The sequence below is a fragment of the Taudactylus pleione genome, unplaced genomic scaffold (genome assembly GCF_031769625.1).
Source record: "Taudactylus pleione unplaced genomic scaffold, aTauple2 ptg000016l, whole genome shotgun sequence".
NCBI lineage: Eukaryota > Metazoa > Chordata > Amphibia > Anura > Myobatrachidae > Taudactylus > Taudactylus pleione.
In genome coordinates, this window is record NW_028284418.1 from 33,257,082 (window position 1) to 33,284,328 (window position 27,247).

The 27,247-nt window shown below is 45.4% G+C and overlaps 1 protein-coding gene across 2 annotated transcripts in view; it reads left to right on the forward strand.

The window, feature by feature from the left end:
* Positions 1–4,068: 4,068 nt before the first annotated feature.
* Positions 4,069–27,247, forward strand: part of NOLC1 (nucleolar and coiled-body phosphoprotein 1) — a 67,669-nt gene continuing 44,490 nt past the window's right edge. Inside the window, exons 1-15 of one of the 2 annotated variants that reach the window (XM_088475612.1) lie at positions 4,069–4,458; positions 7,492–7,547; positions 10,649–10,770; positions 11,710–11,828; positions 13,947–14,064; positions 14,432–14,517; positions 15,393–15,546; positions 16,058–16,195; positions 16,556–16,636; positions 24,861–24,998; positions 25,096–25,227; positions 25,532–25,666; positions 25,803–25,937; positions 26,096–26,230; positions 26,373–26,492. In XM_088475612.1, coding sequence (XP_088331738.1) covers positions 4,345–4,458; positions 7,492–7,547; positions 10,649–10,770; positions 11,710–11,828; positions 13,947–14,064; positions 14,432–14,517; positions 15,393–15,546; positions 16,058–16,195; positions 16,556–16,636; positions 24,861–24,998; positions 25,096–25,227; positions 25,532–25,666; positions 25,803–25,937; positions 26,096–26,230; positions 26,373–26,492 — 1,783 coding nt within the window. In that variant the 5' untranslated portion in view covers positions 4,069–4,344. The remainder of the gene's footprint in view (positions 4,459–7,491; positions 7,548–10,648; positions 10,771–11,709; positions 11,829–13,946; positions 14,065–14,431; positions 14,518–15,392; positions 15,547–16,057; positions 16,196–16,555; positions 16,637–24,860; positions 24,999–25,095; positions 25,228–25,531; positions 25,667–25,802; positions 25,938–26,095; positions 26,231–26,372; positions 26,493–27,247) is intronic. The other variant, XM_088475613.1, reaches the window with a different exon arrangement.

Here is a 27,247-nt window from a genome sequence, read left to right on the forward strand (position 1 = left end):
TCCCTGCAGCACTGGTAGCTACTCTGCGTCCTCTGTGCGCAAGCCAGCGCACCGTCGCCAGAGTCATCCCGGCGACCCTGGTAGCAGCTCAGCATCTCCAGTGCGCATTCTGGCACACCACCGCCACTGTCAACCCGGCGACATTGGTAGCAGCGCTACGTCCATGGGCTTCCACCATCTAAGATTCAACAGCCCAAAGGCTGCATCTAACCCTGGGGCCCCAGGTCACAACTTGCAAAGGCAAATCAGCCCTTGAGGCTGCTTCACCAGCCCAAAGGCTGTATCTTGCTCTAGGCCCTCAGGCCACTACCAGCCAAGGCAAACCAACCATCAAGGATGCCTCATCAGCCCAAAGGCTGCATCTTGCTCCAGGCCCGCAGGCCACTACCAGCAAAGGCAAACCAGCCCTCAAGGCTGCTTCACCAGCCCAACGGCTGCATCTTACTCCAGGTCCTAGGACCACTGCCTGCCAAGGCAAACCAGCCCTCAAGGCTGCTTCAACAGCTCAAAGACTGTCTCTCACCCTTAGCCTCTGGGCTACAAATAATCCATGCAAATCAGCCCTCAAGGCTGTTCACAAATTAGGTCAGACCAAGACTAACCCTGTGCACTTAACAGTTTCCATGCAGACTTTGTATGCATCTCAACCGCGAAACATGGTGAGCGCAGGCGCTGCATTATATGTCCAAAGTCGGTATGTGCATCTGCATGCTGCATCTTGTGCGAACGGAGACTAGGGTGAAATGGGCGATTCTGGGCGGCAAATTTCAAAACACAGGTAGGGACTATTATGGATGAGAGAAGTGTTCGGTGTGGTGCAATATCCACTTCACCCTCCCAATGTATACTTCACAGCACTCCCCCAACACCTTCAATGTCCACCTCACATCGTACACCCCTTTAATAACCACATCACAGCACTCCCCCCTCCAATGTTTACCTCACAGCACCTATCCCCCGCCCCTCCAATGTTTACCTCACAGCACCTATCCCCCGCGCCTCCAATGTTTACCTCACAGCACCTATCCCCCGCGCCTCCAATGTTTACCTCACAGCACCTATCCCCCGCGCCTCCAATGTTTACCTCACAGCACCTATCCCCCGCCCCTCCAATGTTTACCTCACAGCACTTCTCCAGCTCCTTTAATGTTCACCTCAAAGCACACCCCCTTTAATTTCCATCTCACAGCACTCCCTACCTGTAAATGCAGAGCACAGTTGCAGGTAGTCCTAAATTACTAAAATTGTACCAGCCCAGGTGACAGATGGCAGCCTGGCTTGATACATCAACCCCACGGTAAAATTATAAGGCTTCTTTGAACACATACACTTCAATGTCATTTAGCTATTGGTTTCAGTATGTATGAAAAATACACAAACTACCATAACAGTGCACATGGGTAAACAAACATACTGGTATATTGTACTTCACTGTATTGCAGATGCTAATGTATGACTGTATGGCACGGTCTCCTATGCCGTACATAACATTGCATTGATACTGCACGCTTACATGAATAAGGCTTGCCATGAGTGCCTGTTTGCCTTTATTTGTTGTATTTTAAAAGATGAATGGGAGTCACCATTGCTTAACAGAGGACCACATTTCGTCTATTTCATGGCTTGGTGTGCAATTTAAACTGCATTTACACACTGGACTATATTTTGTTAGCACCCTTTACAGTACTACAGGAGCATTATAAGGGGGCACTACTAAAGGGGCATTATATGGGGGCACTACTACAGGGGCACTACTATTTGATTTCCTTCCTTTCAAATCAAAGGGGTAACGTCAGCGTATCTAAATATATTTTGGGGTAAAGGTAAAAAAGTTCCATGACCCCTGGTCTAGGGGAAGGTTAGGGTCAGGCACACCCAGGGGGGGAAGCTACGGTTAGGCACCCTTAAGAGAGCGTTAGGGTTGGGGGGGGGGGGGGGGAAGAGGGTTGGGGATAGTCTGCTTACCTCCCTCTTCATCTGCTGGCCTTCTGGCATCGGTGTTTCATCCGCCGGGCATAACATACTGATTTCCCCTTTACCACGTTATTTGTTGATACAACATGGATGGAACTCTGGGCCTGATTCAGAGCCAGACGCTCTGACAGAGCACTCGCTCTGAATCAGGGCCGGCCTTCTTGTTTTTTAGAGCTGCCTCCTGGCCGCTTGCATAGCTGTGTGTGACCACCCACAGCTATAGCGAGCGGCCAGGAAGATGGTCGCGATGGTCAAGACCATTGGGCTTGCGACGAGACCCTTGTGGTAGGGTTTCGTGGCCGCTAGCCCCAGAGAGATTTCGGCTCTCACAGAGCCGAAATGTCAGTGGGGCCGCCCCCAAACAGAGGCGTTCACATGGGAACGCCTCCGTTTGGGCAGCCACTCCCCCGGTCTGCCCACCAAAGGGGGCGTGCTGTCACTCAACATCGACAGCACGCCCCCCTTGGTACGAGACCCGGAGCGACGGTTTGCCCGTCGCTATGCAGGTCTCGCGCATGCGCATGACGGAGCCGGCTCCGTCATGCGCACTGGGCCACCATCGACCCGCTTGCGAGCGCATAGCGCTCACGAGCGGGTCTGAATCAGGCCCTCTTTCCCCCCCTACAAAAATAAGATTGGGACGGTGCTCTCACCTAGGTGCTTGTAAAAAAAAAAAAAGAAACTGTAAAACCACCAAAAACTTGCTCAGGGGTATGGTACTTCAGGTGCAATTGAAAAAAAAATGAAGGACCACTTTGCTCTCAACCCCCGGGACCAAAAGGTCCCTTATGGAGAAAGGATCTTCAGAACCCCCCTATGCCACAAGGTTTGGGGAGAAATCACTTTTCACTGGGATACATTATGACTTTACTTTGGGATCAAAAACTTCAGAGCATCCAAAGGAATATTTGAAGGTACAGGAGGGGAGGATGGGAAACTCAGGGTCACAACCCGTGTACTCCTAGAGATTGGGGACAGGAATACATAATTGCAACCAAACCCCTCAATCCATGAAAATACACAAAAATGGTGCCATGACAAACAGTGGAAAAAAATAAATGAGGTTGGAGGACCAAAGTGGTCTACTCACTATGGGAGGGATAGGCTATACACTCCTAGGACAAAACTACACTTAATAATAGCCAAAAGGATGACATTTTAAACTGTATTTACCATGTCATTTTTAGATACAGCAGTGATGGAACTTTTTCTCCTCATGTAATAATATAATCTTTGCAAGTGAACTTTTGACTTACCTAAAGATATCTATTATTAGGGAAATAAAAAGGGAGGAGGGGCTGTGTGTCATTTTAAAGGCACCTTAGTCACCTTTTTCAACCTGTGTGTCCCTTTTCATTTCTGGTTTAATGATCAAATATTATCACCAACCAAAACAAAACACACAATATTTATGTAAGTCAAAGGCCGCTCTTTTATCACTCTACTTTGCCAAATATGTACAAAACGCACATTTGTGCCTCTCTTTCAAACAAGGAAGTTACACTTTATGTATTGCATGGAGAGCAGACGTAATCACCAAAGAGCTATGGAAATAAAAGTATAAGATGCATATATTCGTCTTTATACTAGGCCAAATACTTGTTACAAATGGGGCAACAGCTCTAACCATTAACCACTTGCCTGGTACGGTCGTATCAGATACGACTGCACCATGCTGGGCTTTCCCTGACATGGTCGTATCTGATACGACCCGTCAGAAATGCCCACTTGGCGGCTGTGAGAAGCTAATTTTCCTGTAGCCGCCTACATCAGAGGGACCCCCTCTGCAAGCATGGCTGCCTCTCCAGCATTCCCCGATCACTGCTGGGCACCGTCGGCAACACCTCCCCCGTACACTGCCATTGAAGCACCAGCCACGGCTCATGTAGCCGCAGCTGTTGCTGTGACCCGATCACTGTGGCCAGCAGTGATCAGGCAGCCTGCCCCAGCTGCGGCTCTGGTAGCCGCAGCTGCTGCAGTGTAGGTGATCACTGTGTGGAGAATATGTATGTGTATATATTGCAGAGCCTCTGATTAGGGATGGCAACCGCACTTCCACTCTCACCTCACGTCATTTCCAGATCCTTACAATGAAGGCAAATAAACTCAATCTTAGCATAGTCCCTCCAACTAGGATCTAGCACCACCGATAGCCCCTGACAGGCAGCATGAAGATTCCATCTTGCTACACCCAGACTCCTTCCTTCCTAGTTATACAACGGTGTCAGGGCTCCAGGCCTCATTCCAGGGACGTCATAGCTATGCGACAGCCAGCAGCACCTAGTGGACTTGTCCCTTTCCCTCCACCACGTGATTGGCGCCGGAAGCAGCTGCAGCAGCGTGTCTGAGTCTGAGGCCGGAGCTGGCAGCATGGCGGAGCAGCAGCGTGTAGTACCCAGCGACCTCTTCCCGCTTGTTCTCCGCTTCCTGCGGGATAACCAGTTCACCAACGCAGCCAAGGAATTCATCAAGGCCACAGGAGGGGTGAGCGACATTGGGGCATTTGGCCGGGCAGACGGGCTGCCCCCATGTATGGGGTTCTGTGTAGTCTGCGGCTTTAGAGCTGTGGTGGAACTATAAGTCTCAGCATGCCGCGCAACGCAATTCTGGCACTTCCACAGTAGCTGAGAGCCATAGGTTTCCTGTGTTCTACACACTGATCGGGCTGTTGGGAATAATAGCGTGCTGGTAGAACATACAACTACATCACTATACTGTTTAATGATGTTCATCATTCCTTCATATTCAAACACATTTACCCTTTAACATAGACGTTCAATAAGTACTAAATATAATTGCACAGTACATTACATAGTAATTATCGTCAGCTGAATGAAAACACTGACTTTTTTTTTTTTTTTACACATTTTCTCTTAGATGATAATGGCTGTTATGATGCACATTTGTGTCCTGTGTAGTAGGAAATGTATATTTGTGTGAAGTGTTACAGGTGCTAACCTATACCCACACTTACCCCAATCCCTCTCTCCCGTGAACAATAAATTAACTAAAAGCTTAATGTGCCTACACACTTACTGATATTTTACCTGATCCGCCAGATTCCAATGCATCAGAACGACAGATCGTGTAAAATCTGCCCAAATCGTGAGTCTCCACTCACGATGCTGGTCGCAAATCGCATCGTCAGATCTGCCGTGCTTAGGGCAGGCAGATCTGGCAATCTGGGACACAATGCAGTGGAAAAAAAGTCCCAGATGCACGATGGATCGTTTGAAGATGGACCAAATCGTGTGCAGAGCTGCCGGGGAGGAGTTTCAAGGGAAATTGGACACATAGTCTGTGCGCAGATCGATAAGTGTGTAGGCACCTTAAGAGCAGAAAGCTTATTTGTGTAAAATGTCTTGTCACATATCGGTTATATACACCCTGTTATAGTGGTTCATTTTCCCACTGTTTACAAGTAGTAAAAATCTTTGAAAGCTGTTCTTGCTGCAGGGAATGGTTACATGGGAATTACCATTTGCCATTTTGCTGATATCAGTGAGTTATATCAGTAGCTGGCTAATGATGCATTTCTGGGGACACTGGGGGTTTATATACCTTTTATTCTTGGGCCCAAGTACTGCTGTATGAAGTGGTACTAGGCAAATATATTTTAGTGTAACTATATGTGCTGAAAATAACTAAAGCTGGGTACACACTAAACGTTGTGTGTACCCAGTGATCCTACGTGTGACCCCCTGCCAACGGGCCAACATATTGGGCTAGCAGTACACATTAGACGATCCAGTGCCCGACCGCCTGATATGTCGGCCCCTGCCGCATCCTGCTGCCTATGGGGTCGTCGGTTGCATGTAGGGCCGACCTGACGATACGACTGACAACCCCAGCACCGCCCGATTTGTCATTACGGTCTGTCGGGAATCGGCAAATCGGCTAAAATATCGTCTAGTGTGTACCCAGCTTAAGAAAGCAATGGAAAAGTGTATTTTGTTTGCCATTTTTTCTTAGTATTCTAATATGTTGTGCGATGAGGACCACATCTGTTGAAAATAGAACACACGGGTTGTCGTATCAAGAGGTGTAGAGTGGGGAACTTGTCCATTGAGCTTCCACCTATCATTTTAATGAATGTACTTGATAAATGTTACCTTGATGCTGAGTAGTTGCTATGTGCAACTTCTCTACTGGTTCACTTCTCTCTTCACTGCTTTATACATAACCCCATAATGTTTTAACTCTTTAAGCTAAGAGTTGTACTGTAGTTCAGAACTGGCTGCTCACCAAAAGGTAATGAGTTGTCTGTTCTTGAAGGGGCAAACACCCTTTGGTTATGAAGAGGATAATTGGCTCTTGACATTTACAATATATTTACTCTACTCTAAAGAGAATTGTTCACTTTTTTTTTTTTTTTTTAAAAACATCTCTATCACATTATAATCATCATTTGTTTACTATGATCTCAGGTGAGTTGATCCTTCCATTTTGTGTGCTGGTATATTTAATGTTGTATATAATTTATTCTTGTACACAGTAGAAGTAGCAGGTACAAATCATTATACTTCCACTATTCCCTTTGCTGTAAACATGGGGAATATTGCAAACTTCTGAGCTTTGTGTGAGTTTGGCTATGAAAGAAATCTTCCCCTTTCATGTACCCATCAACCTTTTAAGGTAGTGAGATCAGGGGGTTCTTGCACTTGGGAAATGAAGATTGACTGCCTCGGATGGTTCTTTCTTGGGTAGGTTGAACAATCACGTGACGTGGATCTAATCATTCAGTGCCTTTTATATTACAAATGTTTCAGTCACCCGTATATGTCATGCCCGAACTGCATCACTATTTGCTATTCCCTATTTTGTACCATGTACTTCCGCCCCACTGTATACTATGATGGTGTGCTATACCTCCACTGAAGTGCATCATTCATGGGCAGGATGTACCTCACGTGGATCTATTCACACAGGGTATATTATACTGCCACACACGTCAGTTTTCCCATATATGCTTTGGGTCCTTGTAGGGTTTATCACATTGCAACCTTCGTAGTGCGCCCACCATGGCTGCCTCACCTGGTACACTTGTGGATGGGACGAAAAATACATGGACCTGACTATTATGGCGGGACCGTACTTCTAGCAAATATAACGCTGCAACCACCCATTTTGTGTAATTTCTTCTAGGGGTAACCTATTCCACCCAGGGTAACCCTACGTAGTGCGCTCAAGACGGCTGCCTCATCTGGTACCATTCGTGAGTGGAATATATAACCTATGGAAGTTATTTCCCAAAATGTCTGCACCCACCCTGCAATATGCTTATTGTGCTCTCTAGGTTTCCGCTGATTTTATATATGTGTGGTTTTCTATTCTTTGCTGTACCAAATCCTTGTACAATGTACCATGCTTTCTGATGTCTGTAAAGCGACTTTGAGTCCTACGGGAGAAAAGCGCTATATAAATAAAATTATTATTGTTATGCTGTGTAGCATATTGATTTGTAACTGCTTCTAGTTGGCATTGTACAATATAACATACTGTTATCTATTCTAACAGAAAGATCAGGACTCCGGCCCAGCTTCTCTTTTGGATGTATACGGAGATTGGTTGAAGTGAGTGAGAATATTTATGCTCTCATCCTAGTGCATGCAACTTTTGTTTGCATATCATGTTTAAGCATTTAAGGGGTTGTAGCATACAATGTTGAAAATAAACTATTCTAATGTGTGGTCCAGTTGATTGAGTTTATATATGCCCTTCCAACACCCCTTCCATTTTGGGGTTTTTCAACTCTGGGTCCTCTACCTTGTCATTTTTTGAAGATTCCCTCACTCGTGGATGGGGATGTTAACCTATTTTGTGGATTATTAATTTTCCAATCTATTGCCTCAGACATAAATTCTCAAAGCATCAGCTCTTAGGGTGCGATTCAAATGTTTTCACCTGCGACTGACACTAATGGGCACCCGACAGAGCAATTCAGTTGCTTCATTCGGGCGCATAGTAGCGAGTGGACACATTTCTGCTCTCACCCTCCTGAGGTGGCGAGCAGAGATGTGAGAAGTCTGTGGTTTGTGCGCGCTAGCCCAGACTTTAGACTGGTTAAGCTGTTTTATGCTGCTAAACCTGGTCTTATTGGGCGCAACAAAACAATAGAGTTGTTCCAACTGGTATCCATTAATTTGGTGCTAAAAACAATTGAATCGCCTCCTTGGAGGTAAATGAGGGCTAGAGTTGAAACACTGGTGTAATACTGCTTACGGGAGAGATCGACAAATCCCGGTCGCCATGGCGACTAAGAATTTAGTTCTGGCGACCGGGAAGACGTCTCTTCCATAGTAACGCGCAGCGGCGGCAGCCGGAGCTCACTCGTGAGCTCCAGAGTCCGGCTCCCCCCACGGGCACTATGGGAGAGGCGTCATGACGTCTCTCCCATAGTTCCGAAGAGCGGCAGATGGCAGCGGACGCAAGATCGTGGCCTAAAGTAAGTTTTTTTTTTTTTTTTTTTTTTTTTGTGTGTGTGCGCGGCACACTTAGAGGGGGCTTAATACTGGGGGCACTATTAGAGGGGTCTTAGTACTGGGGGCACTAATACAGGGGCTTACTACTGGGGGCACTATCACAGGGGGCTTACTACAGGGGGCTCACTACGGTGGGCACTATGACAGGGGAAAATGACTCTAAAGAATATAGTATAAAGGGTGCTGTCGTGTGTCAATTTTCCAAGTAGCTGCTGGAGAGGAGGTAGTCAACCTCTTGCAAAACAGTACAAACAATAAGCAGTGCTAATGATAAACTATATACACAATATACTAATATGAAATAATGAATTATATAAATATAAAATATCAAATGAACAATAAAAACCTGCTCCTATGCAGTGAAACGCGTTGGTGGCTTCTTACCCTTTTTATTGGCACCTGTCACTTTGGACATCAGCACTTTACTTTCTATTGGTGCACCGTGCTTTGGACTTGGGACTTCTCTGTGCAATATCTCCAGTGCCGGGTATTTGTGTTGGAACATTGCTGACTGTTATACCACCACTAATTAAGGATCCTCATTAATCTCGATACAAGCCGGTAATATACTCACAATACAACTGTATTTCTTGACACTTTTGAATGACTCTCTGCCCGGTGCATACCATTCTTTTATGCTTGAAGTATCCAGTGCCTACAGGGCTTATAAGACTTGTGCCTTTCAGATTGCTTTGTTTTATCCATCTAATGATGTTTTACACCAATAATTGACATTCTTATTGTTTTTTTTTACTCTGTACTGGGTTTCTATTGTTCATTTGATATTTTATATTTCTATATTTCATTATTTCATATTATTAAATTGTGTATATTAGCGCTGCTTATTGTTCCTTTGCACTATTACAGGGGGCTTACTACTGGGGGCACTATTACAGGGGGCTTACTACTAGGTTGAGGGGCACTGAAAGGGCATGTGTGTTGTCTATACAAGCTTTCATATATTTTGGTAATGGACGATGGTCTGGCTCCTAAACTTTTAAGATGGCTTCTAGATTTTACAAAAAATTGTCGAACCCTGGCTTACGGTGTTTCTCTTTTTCATTAATACGTGCTTACTATTTTGTTCATGGTCCAGAAAAACTTTTGCTATCGGCGCTAACAATAATATACTACAAATCTATATATGTGTGCAGCAAATAAAACAAAGGGGATTTTGTCATGATTTGATCAAAGCATTTAAGCCTGCAGTATAGCAAAAGTTTTTCTGTTTTGTATACATTTATGGCATTAATATTGCCATGTTGCTGGTACCATGTATGATATGGGTAAAACCGATGGCTGTCATATTTCTTTTTTGTTTTAAAATTTTGCCTTGTGCTATCATGGCAGCTTTCAATTAAGGCTATAAGAGGCCTAGTTGGGTGTGGCTAACAGCCAGCCCCTGTATAGATGTGTCCCTCTGTATCTGGGAGGTGAGTACATTTAACTACAATGTAATGATGTGCTAGGCATATATGCTAGTGTTAGGGACCTGCAGAAAAATGGGGTCCCTTGATGCTGGGCTGCAGGCTTAGATGCTTTGATCAAATCATGACAAAATTCCCTTTGTTTTATTTGCTGCACACATATATAGATTATTATTGTATATTATTGTGTAGCGCCGATAGCAAAAGTTTTTCTGTTTCAGAAACACACTCTAATTGTAAGTCTTCAAAAATTGTTTTCCTGTATGAAAAATAACACTGTTGTATTTATACCGGCAAGTCTTTATGGGGGTGATACAATTCAGCGCAATGCTGAGTAGTCCCGGGGAAAAGCACCCGGAGCTATTCAATTGACCGCTCTATTAAGTCTGACTACAGGATTTCTGCTCACACCCACCTGAGGTGCGAGCAGAACTCAGACTCAAGTGCTGGCTGCAATGCTGTTTTCCGGCTTAGCACGGCGCTAACAGCCTCGCGATCGTCACTTTAGTCGCAGAATGCCAGTTACCGCGATCAAACAAGCAGCTAAGGCTTGGTAACCAGCATTCTCCAACTTAAGTGGTTCTAGTCGACTTAATAGGGCTATCAACTGTATAGCTCCAGGAACTCCTTCCTGGGGATATTCAACATCATGCTGAATTGAATCGCCCCAAAATGTGGTACTGAGAAATGGCTAAGTTTTTATAAATAAGAGGATAAATATTATTAAGGGTGCAAAATGTTTCCATTACGGAATATTAATTTCAGGTCACCAGATTCAAAGAAAAGGAAACATCTCATCAATGGTCTTCCTGCTAAGAAGTCTGCAGCGGTATCCAGTAGTGATGACAGTTCGAGCGAAGATGATGAGCCACCTGCTAAAAAACAAGGTAAGACAGCTACTAGGGTAAAATGCTGTCTCTCAGGAAAAGGTAATATTTTATAAATAAAAAAAAGTACATTCAAAAGATGTCGTTTGATATTGGGGATCCTAGAATGCATGATATCCGTTATGGCATGGGTTCATAGGACTGAAATTCACTGGGTGGAGCATTGATATTTGATGCTTGTTTTTATTATATGAAAAGCAAATAGGACACCAGCTCAGTAAAACTCCAGAATTTATAGTGAACTTAGACAAACACTAAACTTTAGGCTTTAAATTAAGGAAAAATGATCTACTCCTCAAATTAAAGTGAAGTATACATTTTGTACAAGTGAGTTTCGTTTGAAAACTCAACAGTATTTTAGACAAACTCAATAGTTTTGTTTTTTATTGAGAAGGGAGTAAATAAGTAGTTTCCAAATTGAACCCCTGTCGTTTTACAGTCACCTGTCCTTCAGCTAGTATGGTTGGCAATGTCCTCTGCCTCGTTATCATATTACATAGTGCTCCGCACAGGACATGCAGTCATTCACCTCAGTCTCAGTGGATCTGGCAGTTTACTTGTGCTACCACACACCTACCAGGGTGCACTTTTTTTTTTTTTCTGTCTGTAACTAACCTACCTGTATGTATTTGAACTGTGGAAGAAAACCTGGATGGCCAGAGCAGTGCACATACAGATAGTATCTTTGTCAGAATTAAACTCATGGCAGCCTCCTACTAAAAAAAAAAAAAAAAAAAAGGAAACCATGCTAATCTATATGCCATAATGCTACAAATGTAAAAGTGCCTGTCAGCCTCACACATTTTATTTTGGTCCATTCTTTGAGAATCCGTTTGACATACATACCAGTATGTTTCTGTTCCGTAGAGGTAAACTAACAAACATGGGAAGACCTGCAAACTGATTTTGTGTTGCTGTTTTTTTGTGGTCTCCTTTTAGCAATTTCAGCCATCAAAAAACCAATAGTCAAAGCTCCACCTCCGAAGAAAGCCAAAAGCAGCAGTGAGGACTCCAGTGATGATTCGGACTCTGAAGAGGAAACAAAGAAAGCACCTCCTGTAAGAGCATTTACACTCAGATTTCATAGGGCTGACATATTTAAAACAAATCTGGAATTATTTTTGCCATTGGTCCACCTAAGAAAGTATGCGGGTGGTGAGCACCACATGCATACTGCTTCCTGGTTTCACTATCCCAGCTTGTGACCAGTTGTGTCTCCATTCCGCAAGGTGGTCGAAATTTACGTAGAGGTTACTCTTCCTTGAGTAAACTAAGTGGGCTTATCTTGCCACTCCAGGGGTATAAGAATTCCCTTCTGAAAGTCAGTAATGGGATGTTACTCCTCCCACTGCGTTATGGGCGGGTAACTTGCTGCAACCACCAGGTTTCTATACCAGCACCTGGAACAGCTTGTTCCAAAAGGCTCCTACAACAGCACCTGTAACTGCTACTCCAAAGCTCCTACCAGCATCACCTGGAAGCACTTACAGGTATGTGTGGTTACTCTGCTGCAACACCACCTGGTTAGTGACTCTTAATTCCACAATACCCATTTCCTATGGACCAGTTCTGTGCTTTGTAGCAGGTAGTAGGCTTCGGCTTGGAGACACTGGGCTCAACTGCAGGACAGCTGGAGAATAGATAAGTGATTGGTGCTTATCTGTAGTCATAGCATACAAGCAGATGCAGGTGTTTATTTAGCTCTAGTAAATATCCTGAAAAGGACAGTTCTGGAAGTTAAAGGTACCAAGTACACACACAGCATACAGGTGTTACACCGGGATGTAGTCTGGAAGCCGACGGTCTAAATGCCGACCACCATCTTCCAGACTCTAATCCGGGCGTGGTACTAATGACAGGCGTCGGAAACGCGACGCCTGTCATTAACCATACGCCGAAAGACCGTCGCCCGGCATACCGAATGAAGGTGAGCCAGGTGCGGACAGCCGGGGTGGGGGGGGGCTTAGGGCTTCCGGGGGAACTTCGTGCTAGACACCCCCCTCCCCCTGGGAGGGTTAGGTTTAGGCAGCGGTAAAGGGGGGTGGTGGTTAGGTTTAGGCACACCTAAGGGAGGGTTAGGGGGTAGAATTAGGTTAATGATACTTACCTTAGGGACGATCGGGATCTTCACCCTTGCCGGCCGGCGGTAATACCTACTACACTCGTTACACCTATTCACCACCTTACGTGCATTTGGGCGCCAGAGGCAGAGTAACCACATCCCCAGACAGCAGTGTCCTTGATGCTGTAGTGAGCCTTCAGAGCTCCATTTTAGCGAATAGCTGACTGCAAGGGCTAGCTCTTCTGGCACCTCATGGGTTAAAATCTGGGGGCTGCCTGCTAAGTACCTTTGGCTGCTCAATGAATGTAGCGGCCAGTCGGGTGGTCTCGTCTAAACCTGGGGGCTTCTGCTACAGCCTCACCTCTGTATCACCAGGATGCAAGGTAAGACCTGTTTTACTTAAATACATTTACTTTAAAATATAGTACAATTTAAATATAAGTATATTTGTGGACAATATATATGATGTGACTGGTGCTTTATTGACCCTAGCACTGCAGACTGGGATCCAGCTTCCCTTTTTGTTTATGTACTCCCCACTGTACTGCAGCTACAATCTACTAACCTAAGTACAGTGCTGCACAGTCGCTCTACTTTTAAATGCTTATTATTACACATACATTGTGCTCTCTGTTGCCAAATAGAGTGCCGCAGTTGCCGGATTAAGCCCAGTGTTGCGTCATACTAAGTCTTCAAGCAAAACGCCTGCTCTTTCAGCATCGGGAGCTAACTATTATCACACTGCAAACACCGGGATTGGCCTTGGGCTGACAGTTATCCATTAAAATTACAGATTTTATTTGTACACATGTGCCGCCCCTCCCCCGCTGCACGGCATTGCGAGTTAAAGAATTTCCCGCCGCGGCCTCAACCATTAACTTGTAGGGTGCCACAGCAGCCGCGTTAGATGTTCTTGGAATAATTCTGGAAGCCATTTGGCATACCGGTTATGCAGTCTACTCCTTTTTTACACAAATTGTGTTTAGGATATGTGTTTGTATAGAATGACAAATTGGTGCGGTTTGGATAGACTTGTCATCTGATACTGTGCTGGTCAGTGACTAGTAATTATATTGGTACATTTAACTAGATTTGTTTTTCTTCTTGTAAATAGAAAAAGGCCACATCCAAACCTAAGGCAGCAAATGCCAAAGTCCCAACTTCAAAAAAAGAAGAGGATGAAGCGCCAAAGAAAAAGCAACCTCCTGCTGCCAAGCTCCCAGCACAGACGTGTAAGAGCTCTTCTGTTCGTCCTTTTATCCATTGTCAGGTCTCTTTTAGACAGTCACGGTCTGTCTGAGTGACAGCTATTATAGATGGAATACGTTCTGATAAGAATTTCCCTTCTAAACAGCAGATTTCTTGAAGGGCACCAGTCATTTGCACCCCTGGCCACCTCTCTGATCAGTCTTATGTCAATGCCTTTAAATTCCCATAGTAAAGTAAAAAGAAATACGTTATTTAACAACTGATCTAATACATTTAATAATATTTAATAATGATCTAATACCCTCTAGCTGCTAAACCTAGCATGAATGTAAAGATCACATATGATGGACTATAAAGCAACTTAATGAATGATGCATTTTCCTTTTCAAGCTGCAGCAAAGATCACACCATCTACGAAGGTAAGGAAGTCTGACAGCAGCAGCAGTGAAGAGTCTGATGACAGCACACCAGCAAAGGTAATGCTCTATATATCTATCCTGTATTACTGCTTTTCTCTTGGGTTCTCTACTGTGAAGTTCACACTTAGCAAAGTAAAGTTTCTGACTGCGATGGGATACAGAGTTAATAGATTCTACCATCCCAGAGCAGCTTTATCTTGTACTTGGAACACATTGGTTAATATGCAGTTGGCTAAAAGGTGTTCTGAAGTAAATGCACTACATATGCCTGAAGTCACCCATAGGCCAGTCACCTGTGTAAACGTATGACTTTCTTACTAGGAAACCACGGCATCATGTAGAGAAGTAGTGATCACTTAGTGTTAAGCTGGGTACACCATACAACAGTGCGACCCAGTGATGCGGTGTGCAATGTGTGCTGTTTACACATTACATGATCTGCCGTGCGACCGTGCAATGTATTGTTACATGCCACATGTAACAGCAAAGTGTCGTTCATTGCATCGTCCCATCTTAGGTGCAGCACAGTAGATGGGAAGATGTGATGGATCGGGCATACACACTATACAATGTGTACTATATATCATTCCAATCCGTGCTTCTACAATCCATTGTGTAGTGTGTACCCAGCTTCACATTGAAGTGAATGGGGTATATTGTTCCCTATTACACCATAACTATTCCTTTGCATAAGCACTGCAGTGTTCTGAAGCACTTGTGTTACCTGGCTCTAATTGTTATCCCGGATCAATAGTGAGTGATATCAGTATAAGCAACCCAGTTGGGCACATATAGAGTTTGATTATAGATAGGTTTGGCCACTAATGTTGGAACGGATGATCCTTACTGCTAGTGTCCCCTTATCACTTTGCATTGTGTAGTGTTCTCTTTGTTTGCTAAAGATGGAACCTGTTTATCCATGTATGCTGCAGGCTACTGCTACAAAAACTCCTCCGGCCAAGTCTCCTGCAGCATCTAAGCCCCCGGTGAAAAAAGCGGTTGGGGGGAAGAAAAGCTCCAGCTGCGATGACTCTTCTGACAGCTCTGAATGTGAAAAACCAGCGGCAAAGAATAAACCAAAGCCAGGTAGGAACTTCGTCCCTTTAGAATTAGTAGTTACTGACAGCCCCTTTCTAATACCACAAGTGCTCTGTGTGGGGGAAAATGTACTAGGCTGATCCTATAGGCCTTCCTTGTTACTTCAATGTTTGGGAGGTTATTGGATAACAAATTACTAAAGTTCATGTTTGTTTTTAATACCAGAAATTGGGCAGTTCCACTGCTTGTATATTATCAGTACCAGTGTAGTGATTTGTGGGAATAGCAAAGTCAATTTAAAGAACCACAGACAAGAATAAAATGGTTGTATCTGAAGGCACTCGAACCCAACCTATTGTACTTTCCTTGTGTATTTACCTCGCAGTCAGTCTTTCTGAGCTGTGATAATTGTCTAACAATACAGTAGCTTTGGTGCATGGCATTGTGGCAAGAAATAAAATCTTCTTTCACCATTTCCCCCTATGCCCAGTTGAGCTTTGTGTTTTGAATTTTTGCTGTTTTGGCAAATTGGCTATAATTTTCTCTCCATGATTGTTAGGCGCGTATAGTGCTGTACCTCCACCCTCAGTGGCAAAGAAGGAAAATGTGAATAAGTCTACTCCTAAGCCAAAAGCAAAGAAGGCGGAGAGTAGCAGTGATGAGGAGGAGGAGGAGGAGGAGCAGCCAGCAAAGAAAGGTGACGGTTTGTGTGAATACTGACGGCTCTTTCTTCGAGGCAGCCTAATTATTGTGAATTAATACATCAGGGTATAGTACAAACGTTGGTTAGATTAACCTCATACTAAGCTATGTACAGAAATGGAACCATCAGTTGCAGGTAGAAGAAAGGTTTCACCTTCCGTATATCTAAGGGTTCTTTACTGTAAGAGCAACTCTGCTGCAGAATTTCTTATAATATGAAGCGGTGACCGCAAATTGACCAGTGAGGACTTTTCATCGACTGTGAGCTTTGATATTAGAGCTGTAATAAAATACTACGTTCAAGTGACTTTAACCCATTCGTATTCACTTGTGATTGTATTGCTTTTCATTGCAGCCAAAATAACACCAGGGAAATCCCCAGCAACAGCCGCCAAGCCTGTGGCTAAGAAAAAGAAAGCGGAGTCCAGTGATTCAGGTAGCAGCAGCATATATGTATCTTGGGGGATGAGATTGGATTAAATTGACAATCCCACCTCCCTTTCCCCTTGGTATTTTCCCATACTTTCACACCCCCTTCTCTGCTGTTTTTTCATCCCCTATGCTCACATAACTAGGTTATTAAACATATGCATGTAATTATGTATGTAAATATGTATGATCACCACGTTTCCATCTGTGTTTTGTCTGTTTTCTATCGCTGCTCTCTATGGCGCTGCAGAACTTTGCTGCTAATATTAATAACCATTCAGCCAGGAGTAATGTTAAGTACGTATGGATCATACTTTGTTCATTTGTGGTTAGAGGCTCCAGATACTTCATTGACACAATTGAATAGTAATTGGTCCAGGCAGTGGTGTAATGAGTGGTACAGTAATCCTCCGTTTAGCGCTGGTAATTTGTTCATGAAAGCTGTGCTAACCAAAAATGTATTTCCCATAAGAATTAATTGAAATTAATTTGTTCCCAAGGTCCTGGAAACTTGTGTGTTCTTTCCACATCTAGTCTAATTACAGCATTTTCACCTCCACTTAACAAAACTGCCAGCATTCACTTCCACTGCTCCCATGCCAAAAATGTTCTCTGGCTATTGCATGTATCCATCCATATTATCAAATGTCTTCACATCTAAAATCTAATCCTGCTGAAGTAGTACAATGACTTCATGCGGGACATGCATACTAAAGCATTTTTAGAAGTACAAAACAGCTATATGTAGGCTTACAATACTATCACTTTTAAACTGGGTCACATGAATTACATAGATTCTGTGGCTGGGTGACTTCAAGGCTGGATTTCACCTGGTTTTGATCAACCACAGAACCTGTGTAATCCATGAGTGTCCCAGTTTAAAGGGATAATATGGTGTCTAGCTACTATATAAGGCAAGTGTTTTATATAGAAGATGTAAGCTCCTTCATATTGGGGGAGCACTGTAGTTTTTCATTTGTTTGCCAATGTTTTGACTCTACAACCCATAGAACTCTTGTGCATAGCAGATAGTGGAACGAAAGTACGATTACAACATTGTAATCGTACAGTCATTCCTCTTTCCCTGCAGTGCCTACACTGAACAATATGTGGCACCCCCCCTCATATCTGAACATGGTTAATCTCTCGTTATCGGCAGATTGACCAGCATATTCAGGCGATGATTGATGAGGAAAACGACCAGCAGGAGCGCGCAGCGCTGGTCGTTTTCGACATTTTCATGCCAGATTAATGAGCGATTGCACGATTACGATGTCGAAATTGTGCAATCGCTCATTAATATCTGCTAGTGGATACCCGGCTTAAGGCAAACAAGCTACCAATCAAACTTTTTCCTATTTTTTATCGAAGTGTACTCAGTTAATTGTCTCAATGTTCTCTGAAATGAAACCGTATAACAAACCATTGGAGACAAAACCGCAATCGTAAAATCTTGTTTTAACAGGATTTGATCAAAATTTTTGGCTCATCAAAGAAGCTAACTTTTGCTGATCTAACCACTGAAAACACTTGTTGCCTTCTTTCTACAATAGAAATCAAATATTGTTCGGGAAGCTCATCCCAATACTGCTGCAGAAGTTCCCCCTAAATGTATTGTACTTGTAGGTTGCTTTGCCTACGCTCCAGTGTCCATTTCATCTCCAACCTGGGATTTAATACTGGACTCTTGTGCTGGCCATTCCCTTATTTCAAACATACTATCTTGTTCTTTTCCTCAAGGGTAGTTCTGACATAACTTGGAGGTGTATTTTGGGTCATTCTCTTGCTGTATAATGGAGCCTTGACCAAATAGGTGTAGATCAGAGGGTATTGTGTGGCGCTGCATAGTGTACTGTGGTAGCCTTTTCTACTTCAGGGTCCATAGGGGGTCCACAGGGTTGACCTTGGGGGGTATAGGTTGGGAACCAAATCCGGGCACCACGCAGTTAAAGCTTTTAGCTCCCAGGATGCACTGGGTCCACTCTCCCTATAACCCCACCCCCAAGCCAGAGGCACCTCAGTTTAAGTTGGTGCCCGGCCGGAGTCGGGTCACCGTTAGCGCAGGGGGAGCTGATTAGCAGCCCCTAAGCTTATTTTATTTTTTTAGGGACAAAGTTTTTTCATGGACTTTGGACTCTTCAGAGCGGCAGCGTCGGACTGTCCATAGGACGTCTAAGCTGCCGCTCCGTCACCCCGCTGGCGCTGAGACGCCAGTACAGATCTGGGGATCTCAGCGGGACCCCAGAGTCTGTACTAGCCGGACTCTGCGGGCGCCCAGGACTGCTGCCGGATCCACGGGGGCAGGTAAGGTCGCGGATCACCGCTTGCGGTGATCCGCGCATTTCAAATGCAGTCCTGTGCCTCCGGTCTCAGGGGACAGACCGGAGGCGCCGGCAGTGGCGGCGGGCCCCCCATACCCCGTGTGTCCACTAGACCACCAGGGACTTAACGATCGGTGCAGGGAGCCGGCGTCCCGGGGGTTAATAGCCGGCCAGGGGAGGCAGCCTTCCCTGTTACAGCGGCTCCTCCCCTCAGCTCAGCGCGCCTTTCAGTATCCATAGTCTGGCGTCGCTGAGCTGCTTCCTCCGCGGGCCACGCTTTCTCTGAGGTCTCCAGCGGCCATTTTATCTCTGTGGTGCAGCAGAAATCTCTCAGGATGGCAGTGAGTCCAGTCCCCCTGCGTACCTCACCATCAGGTCAGTGTACACAGCGCTGTAGCCTTCCCAGACACTGAATCTGGGCAGTTGAATGCAGTGTAATAGTGCAGTATATTATATGACATGTTTATGTATATATGTATATATCTGCATTGTATGTGACTTATGCTAGTGCTGACTGTACTTTATTCTCTCACCTGTCAGTGTATATCTATCCCTTTTCTTTATCTGCCCTAATACAGCTGTACTTAGGGTGGTTCTGAGACCTCACATTTATATACTTGTTAATATTTGTGTGGTTTGTCACATACTGTTGCGTGCAGCACGTTGCCATATTTTAGATGGAACTGTGTGTTGCATACGCTGAAAATGGGTCCCTGCAGCTATTTTTGGCATCAGTCAGGACCAGTATAGTGCTGCTTAATATTTCCGCCAAGATGGGTCAGATATGTCTGACCAGGAGATAGAGCGTTATACTGCACCCATTTTTACTATCCTGCAAGTCATGTGCTGCAGGTGTTAGTGCGGAGGATTTGACTCATAAAGGGTTCTGTATGTGGCGTCATCTGGTGCCGGCCTCTTTCACGACCCCCTTGGGCGGTTTGTTTTCTCGGGATCCTCTCAATTGCGGATCGCCGGGCGGGCCCCATTGTTGTACCTCACTTGGGGTTACTTCACCATACTGCCCTTTTCATCTCAGGGTATCTCGCAGCTTCTTGCACTCTTCCCCTGTGACACAGACTACCGCTCCCTGCAGGGGTTTTTTGCAGTATATGAATTCCCCCTGGTGCCACAATAGTCTGTCATTCCCCTTGCAGGGATTACCACAACAGCCACCCTGGGTGGATGTCGTTTTCTACGAAACGCTAATTGGCGTGGTTGACGCCCTGTGGTTACTTCCCAGTTGGCTCTGCCGTGAACTGGGTACTGTTCGGGGCTCTTTCCCTCTTACACGGGGGGAAGCCTATTTCAGGTATTATTATCCCTGCTTTAGGGCTGGTAGCAGGTCCATTCTGGTTAGAGTGAATGTTGACCTGCACCTGTATCATACACCCTCAGTATTGCGTGCCTTCGGGTTACCTGTTGCTGACTAGCGGGTGGATCGCATAGCGGGACTCTGGCTGTTGCCAGATAGGAGGTGTTACAACAGTGTTTGGCCTCCTGTCCCAAATTCCCTGAGGGTCATCACGAGCCCCTCCTGGGGGGGATGGGCGTGTTACTCGTCTGATTACAGACGTTACTACGCCTCCCATTCCTGCGTGGTCGGATTCTTCGGATCCGTAGGTGGTAACTCTGCCTGAAATCAGTATACTTGCTTTCGGGAGTTGTTACCCATCCTACCATGGCTATAGCATGGTTGGTTAATACTATTGCATATTGGGTTGATGCATTTGTAACGTTTTTTCCCCTCCAACACGTCGGGGGTTCAAATGTATTTGGTCGCTCATGTAATATATGCAGTTGTCATAGGTGGACATGCCTATATTGGATACCAGTCTCCTAACTTTCAGAGTTCCGGCTGCGACTGTATCCTCCGTAATACCCTATGGCTGCGCTCTGAGAATGCAGAGGTGCAGATACCATCTTTAGGGTTGATATTGTTTGGTCCTGACCTTGACAAGATTGTAGTAACATTGGCAGTATTACTAACGACAAGTTTACCGCTTTCAGCTATGCACACTACAAGGCCTCAGACTAAGTCTGTTAAGTCTTTTTTGTCCTCTCGGTCAGCCTAAAGGTCTGTTTCTTCGTAGACTGTCGGCATCTACAAGGGCCGACATATCCAGTACCGAGCAGGCCTGGACTGCCAGCCGATCCTGCTTCTGAACCTACGGATATCTCTTCAGTCTGACGGGACAGGCCTACAACTGGGAGATACCGATTTTCTCAGTTCGCCCGGTATTAGTGTCAAGTTGCCGCGGCTACGTGGGTAGGAGGGTACGCCCTCTTTACAAGGGCCTTACAGATCCAGAAAGCTATGCAGTTGTTGCGGTAAGCGGAGCTAATTGGGCCATCCCCACTATCTCAGTGAGGGACTGGTTGTTCTGTTTTCTTTCTGGTGCGGTGGCTGAATGGTCCTCTTTGGCCTGTTCTCTGTCTCAATTCCCTGAACCAGTTCCTAAAGCTACCTGGGCTCAGGAGGAAATCCCTATGCTCCATCATACGATGTTTGGAACCTGGGGACTTTAGGGTATCACTGGATATACAGGACGCGTGCCTACGGGTACTTACAGAGACCTTTCCTCAGCATGGGCTGAGGTTTGCTGTATCACAGCAACACTTACAATTTTTCGGGCTCTGCCTGTTGGGACTGTCCTCAGCCCCACAGGGGTTTACCAGCGTTTTGGATTTTCTGACAGTTCTTCTGTTCAGTATATCCCAATGCTCCTGTACCTGGACGGCCTCCTGCTCTTAGCGGGATCACCGGGGTACTTTACGGCCAGGTCAGGATGACTGTGGCTTCTTCAGGGTGCAGACGTTTAATCAACGGGGAAAAAGTCCTCCCTGCATCCCTCTCTGGGTATTCTTCATCTAGGATCCCTGCTGGATTCTCAGAATCTGAGAATTCTTCTGGCGTAAGACGGAATCTCCTCTCTTCCATTAGGAGTACATGGTTGTCTGCGCAGTCGACAGATGTCTTTACACTCTGGGATGCATGGTGGAATGGGCTCAGTTCCATTCCAGGCCTTTCCATAATTGGCTCATCTCCAGATGGAATGAGTTTTTTCTGTCGGATAACTGTTCAAACGATGATGCTCTCTCCGGAGGCAAGTCGGTCCCTGTCCGGGTGGCTATGGCCATCTCGTCCAGGGTTTTCTTTGCTAGGGACAGTGTCTGGACCGAATCCTTTTCAGTGCAGTTGGACGTCTGTCGATTCCACCCTGTCAATTAACTTACTCTGGCATAACTCTTGTTTCCCGGTGAACCTGAAAAGGTTCAGTCCGACAGGGTCAGGACAGTGGCTTCCTTTTTAGCAACACTGTTCGTTGGGTGGCAATGACAGGTATGTCACATATTCGGACATAGTCCGAGGGTCTCCTCCCGACCATCTCGGCAGCGTTCATTTCAGGAGCTCTCCATTGGGAAGCGGGAGTCCTCAGCCGTCACGACGTGCATCCCGGGGACTAGTCTCTTCCCCAAGAGAGGTTTCATCTCCTGGTGAGCAGGGGGGGCCCCCCTGAGGTGACCCTCATGGCCTTCTGACTTTATCACACTAGGGTGTTACAGTTCAGCTCTGGGGATTCTGAAGCAAACTTCAGCAACTCTTTGTCGGTGAAGTGGTCCTTCCACTTTGTGTACCTGTGTTCTCCGGTCTCCCTTCTTCCTCGAGGTCTTTGGAAGTGTTTTCAATCGAGACGGAGATGCTTTCCTGCTGGTGGCTCCTGATTGCCCCAGATGTCAGGGGTACTTGGATCTTCGGAGTCTCTACATCGATACTCCATCCCTGATGCTTCACTGCCCGGACCTGTTGTCTCAGGGTCCTTGGTTTTGCCTTGGACCTGGGTCGTTTGTCTTTGACTGTGTCCTTACAGTGGTCTTACGGCTTCCCTGGCTTTGTCATCGTTGGAATGATTAGAGCACATGGATCAGCTTTTGCTGGGACCTACCACAAACTGTGGCAGCCATAAATCTTATGGTATTGTACCTGTCGATACAATCCTCCGGTGTCCAGGATTTCCAGATATTCTGGCATTCCTTCCGGCTGGCTTGGGTTTCACACTTGGCCTGGTCTTCCTGACAGTGCGGATCTCTACACTGTCAGTATGGTTAAGATATGGAATTGCTTCACTCTGGTATCCAGTTCATCCTTTGGAGTGTTTTCTTGATTATGCCTCCATTTGTCCTCCCTAGGGACTCCTTGGGAGTAAGTAGTGGTTCTTCGTTACCTCCGGGGACAGTCAATGGAACCGCTGGTTGTGATAGCCATTACATGGTCTATTGCTTAGGCTCTCTCTTTCTCTCAGGGTGTTTATATCAACCAGGAGAGTGTCTGAATTGGGAGCGTTCTCATGTGGCTCCCTCTTCTGGAGGGCATCATGTCAGGGTGGGAGTTGCTCTCGCCCTGTGTTTCTTCTTAGTGGTTTTCAGGTTCCATATTATTCTGGAACTTATGGTACGGCCATTCTGTCCCCAGTCCTCTCGGCTGGTGTGGCCTCATTGACTGTGGTCTGGCCTCTTTGGATTTATGTGATCCGTTCAGGTTCCTTACGGAAATCGGACTCCTTATTGGTGGTCTGAGATTTCTGGTTTTCACAGGAAAGGATGGCCGGCCTATAACCAAATGTTGACTTGGATGGCCTCGTAGGTCTTCCTCAGGGGCCTACCCATGGGTAGGCCTTCCTGTTGTTGATGCTTGTTTTTTCTCGGGCCATGTGACCCTCGTGTGCGGCTCGCTGTGGCGCCTCGGCTGTTTTGCCTTACTAGGTGGCCACGTGGTCTTCTGTCCACACCTTTTTAAGGTTCTAGGCATTGGTTTCCTTTGCCTCTCAGGATGCTTCCTTTTTGGCGACGGATTCTCCTCTCAGCACAGGAGCGTCCCCACCCTTGGTTGAACTGCTTTGGGACATCCCCAAGGTCAACCCTGTGGACCCCCTATGGACCCTGAAGTAGAAAACAAGAGATATGGTAAGAACTTACCTTTGTTATCTCTGTTTCTACGAAGTCCATAGGGTCCACAGGGCGCCCGCCCTGACGCACCTGGCTTCATATGGGCTGTGTGGCTGGTCACCGGTTTTCCGTCTCCCATTTCGGTGAGTATGGTTATTGAGTGTTCCAGTTTTCTCTCTCTTTTTCTCTCCTCCTCCGGCCTTTGGCTACTTACAAACTGAGGTGCCTCTGGCTTGGGGGTGGGGTTATAGGGAGAGTGGACCCAGTGCATCCTGGGAGCTAAAAGCTTTAACTGCGTGGTGCCCGGATTTGGTTCCCAACCTATACCCCCCAAGGTCAACCCTGTGGACCCTATGGACTTCGTAGAAACAGAGATAACAAAGGTAAGTTCTTACCATATCTCTTGTTTTTGGTGCAGGCTGCCAGTCACTCTGGGCAAAGCTGCCTACTTGAGATCCCGAAAAGAAGCCCCAGACCATCGCACTTTCTCCACCATATTTGACAGTTGCTGTCAGGGGTTTTTTTTTTTTTCTTTTTTAACTGAGCAGGGGCTCGTAAAAGCCTCCACTTCCCAGCTTGTGTCGTGCGGTATTTTGCTATTAAAAGCATTGCCCTCTATCAATTTTGAGCTTAAACACATCATAAATAAGCCCCACACTATGGGAACCATTCTTTCTCTTACTCAGCGGCGCTCAAAAACCCTCAAAATATTGAACATTTTGATTTATTGGTCCATAAGACCTTTTTCCAGTCTTCAGTAGTCTATTGGTGGTGCTTTGTAGCCCAGTCAGGCCTTTTTCATTGCTGCAGCTGTAAGTTACCAGTTCCCTGGCAGTTTACGGCTTACCTTTTGTACCATTTCAGGTTATTCACTGAATTTGAATTGCTTAAATCGCAATAAAAACTGGAAATATGGAGGTCATCTAAAACTTTTAACTGGTAGTGTACGTTCTTATTTTGTCCCAGACTCAAGTGATGAAGAGGTAAAGACGTCTAAGCCAGTAGCAAAAGTAACACCTGGGAAGAATACCTCAGCTCAGAAAACGACACCCGCAAAGAAAGCGGCACAAGCGAAAAAGGAATCCAGTTCCTCTGACAGCTCTGGTGAGTAAAATAATTTTTTTTTTTTTTTTGTAAAGTTGGAAAATTACAAGCAGTTTCGAATGCCTACAGATATAACAGTGTTACTCTATTCACACAGACTCAAGTGACAATGAAGGTAAGAAGACTCCAGCCAAGCCTGCGGCAAAATCTGCACCTGCAAAGACTGCTGTAAAACCAGCCCCTGCAAAACCAGCTGCTGCTAAGGATTCCAGCTCTTCTGACAGCTCCGGTGAGATGGGTATTTTAACTGTTTAGATGACTACTTCAGTCTATGGTGCTAGTTTTTAGAATTGGAGATGTTGCCTATTCTAGAGAACATTTCACTAGCACCTTCTAGAAGATAATAGCTAGAATCTGGTTGCTGTGGTCAACATCTCCACTTCTAAAAACTCTAACTTTAGTAAATTTACCCCTTAATGTCTCTGGACAGTCTAGCATTGTTTTACAGCTGCATTTTGATGGTCTGGAATAGGATAAATAGTTGGATAAAACAGAATATGCCTTAAGTAAAGTATGTTTTATTTCCACCCCAGACTCGAGTGACGATGAAGGTAAGAAGACTCCAGCTAAGCCAGCAGCTAAACCTACACCTGCAAAGGTGGCTGCAAAACCGACCCCTACAAAACCCGTCGCAGCTAAAAAGGCTGCCAGCTCTTCCGACGGCTCCGGTGAGATGGGAAACTAGATGCCAATTTTATGCAGTATGATAGTGTCTCTGGAGAACCTAACATTGTTATGATGCTACATTTTTTATGACAATTAGTTCATGAGTAATGTCTAGTATTTCTATTTTTTTCACCACAGACTCAAGTGAAGATGAAGGTAAGAAGACTCCGGCTAAGCCAGCAGCAAAACCTACACTTGCAAAGGCGGCTGCAAAACCGGCCCCTGCAAAACCTGCTGCAACTAAAAAGGCTGCCAGCTCTTCCGATAGCTCCGGTGAGATGGGAGTCTTAGGAAACTAGATCCAAATTTTTGCATTATGATAGTGTCTGTGGAGAGCCTAACATTGTTATGATGCTTTATTATGTTGGTTGGGACAAATAGTTGGGTTAAATATCTATGTATGCATAAAGCATTACTGTTTGTCACCACAGACTCAAGTGACGATGAAGATAAGAAGGCTCCTGCTAAGCCAGCAGCAAAACCTACACCCGCAAAGGCGGCTGCAAAACCGGCCCCTGCAAAACCCGCTGCAGCTAAAAAGGCTGCCAGCTCTTCTGACAGCTCCGGTAAGATGGGAATTTAAATGCCAAGTTCCGTATAGTCTGCAAGTGCCTGTTTAGTGCACTTTTTACTGCTACATTTTGTTTACTGGCTGTAAACTATTGAGTTATGTCTGTAGACTTATAACATTTGTTTCCTTCACCACAGACTCAAGTGACGATGATGGTAAGAAGACTCCAGCTAAACCAGTTGCAAAAACTACACCTGCAAAGACTGCTGCAAAACCCGCCGCAGCGAAGAAGGCTAACAGCTCTTCTGATGACTCCGGTAAGATGAGTATAGTGCAGTGGTTCCCAAACTTTCTTGAATCGCGACACCCTAGAGCAGTGTTGGCTAACCTTGACACTCCAGTTGTTGTGGAACTATATATCCCAGCATGCCCTGCCACAGTTTTAGCATGCCCTAATAGCAAAACTGTAGCAGTGCATGCTGGGTTATGTAGTTCCATAACAGCTGGAGTGTCAAGGTTAGCCAACACTGCCCTAGAGCATCGGCATTCTTTTCACTGCACCCCTAAGCCAAAAGTTTGTTACTGAGAAATCTAGAAGAAAAAATTAAATTGTGCTTACATGACTGACTTCGGTCCAGATATGTGGTGGGTGGACAGGGTTGCGCTTCTGTTTGTCCACATATTTTATGTTTTTGCCACTTGCACTGACCATAAATTTGATGTGTTGCTGGACTACCAACCTGAGGCACCCTTGGAAGTGTCCCAAGGCTCCCCAGGGTGACACTGCATGGTATAGTGCTGAATCCTAAATTGTGGGCTAATTGTACAGCCCTTTTCATCGAATGTACAGATGTGATAAAGGGAATAGAATACAAACCTTTTGTCTTAAAAAATTAAAAATTTTGTTTAAGTGCACGTCCAGCTTTTGCAGTTGAACGATGAAACCTGTATGGGGCAGAGTATCCATTTTTGGAATTTATGCATGATCTGTTTTACAGTAAAAAGTGTCTTCCTCTACAGATCATGAAACTTAACTTCAATTCACAATGAATGACTCCCATGTCCACTGCAA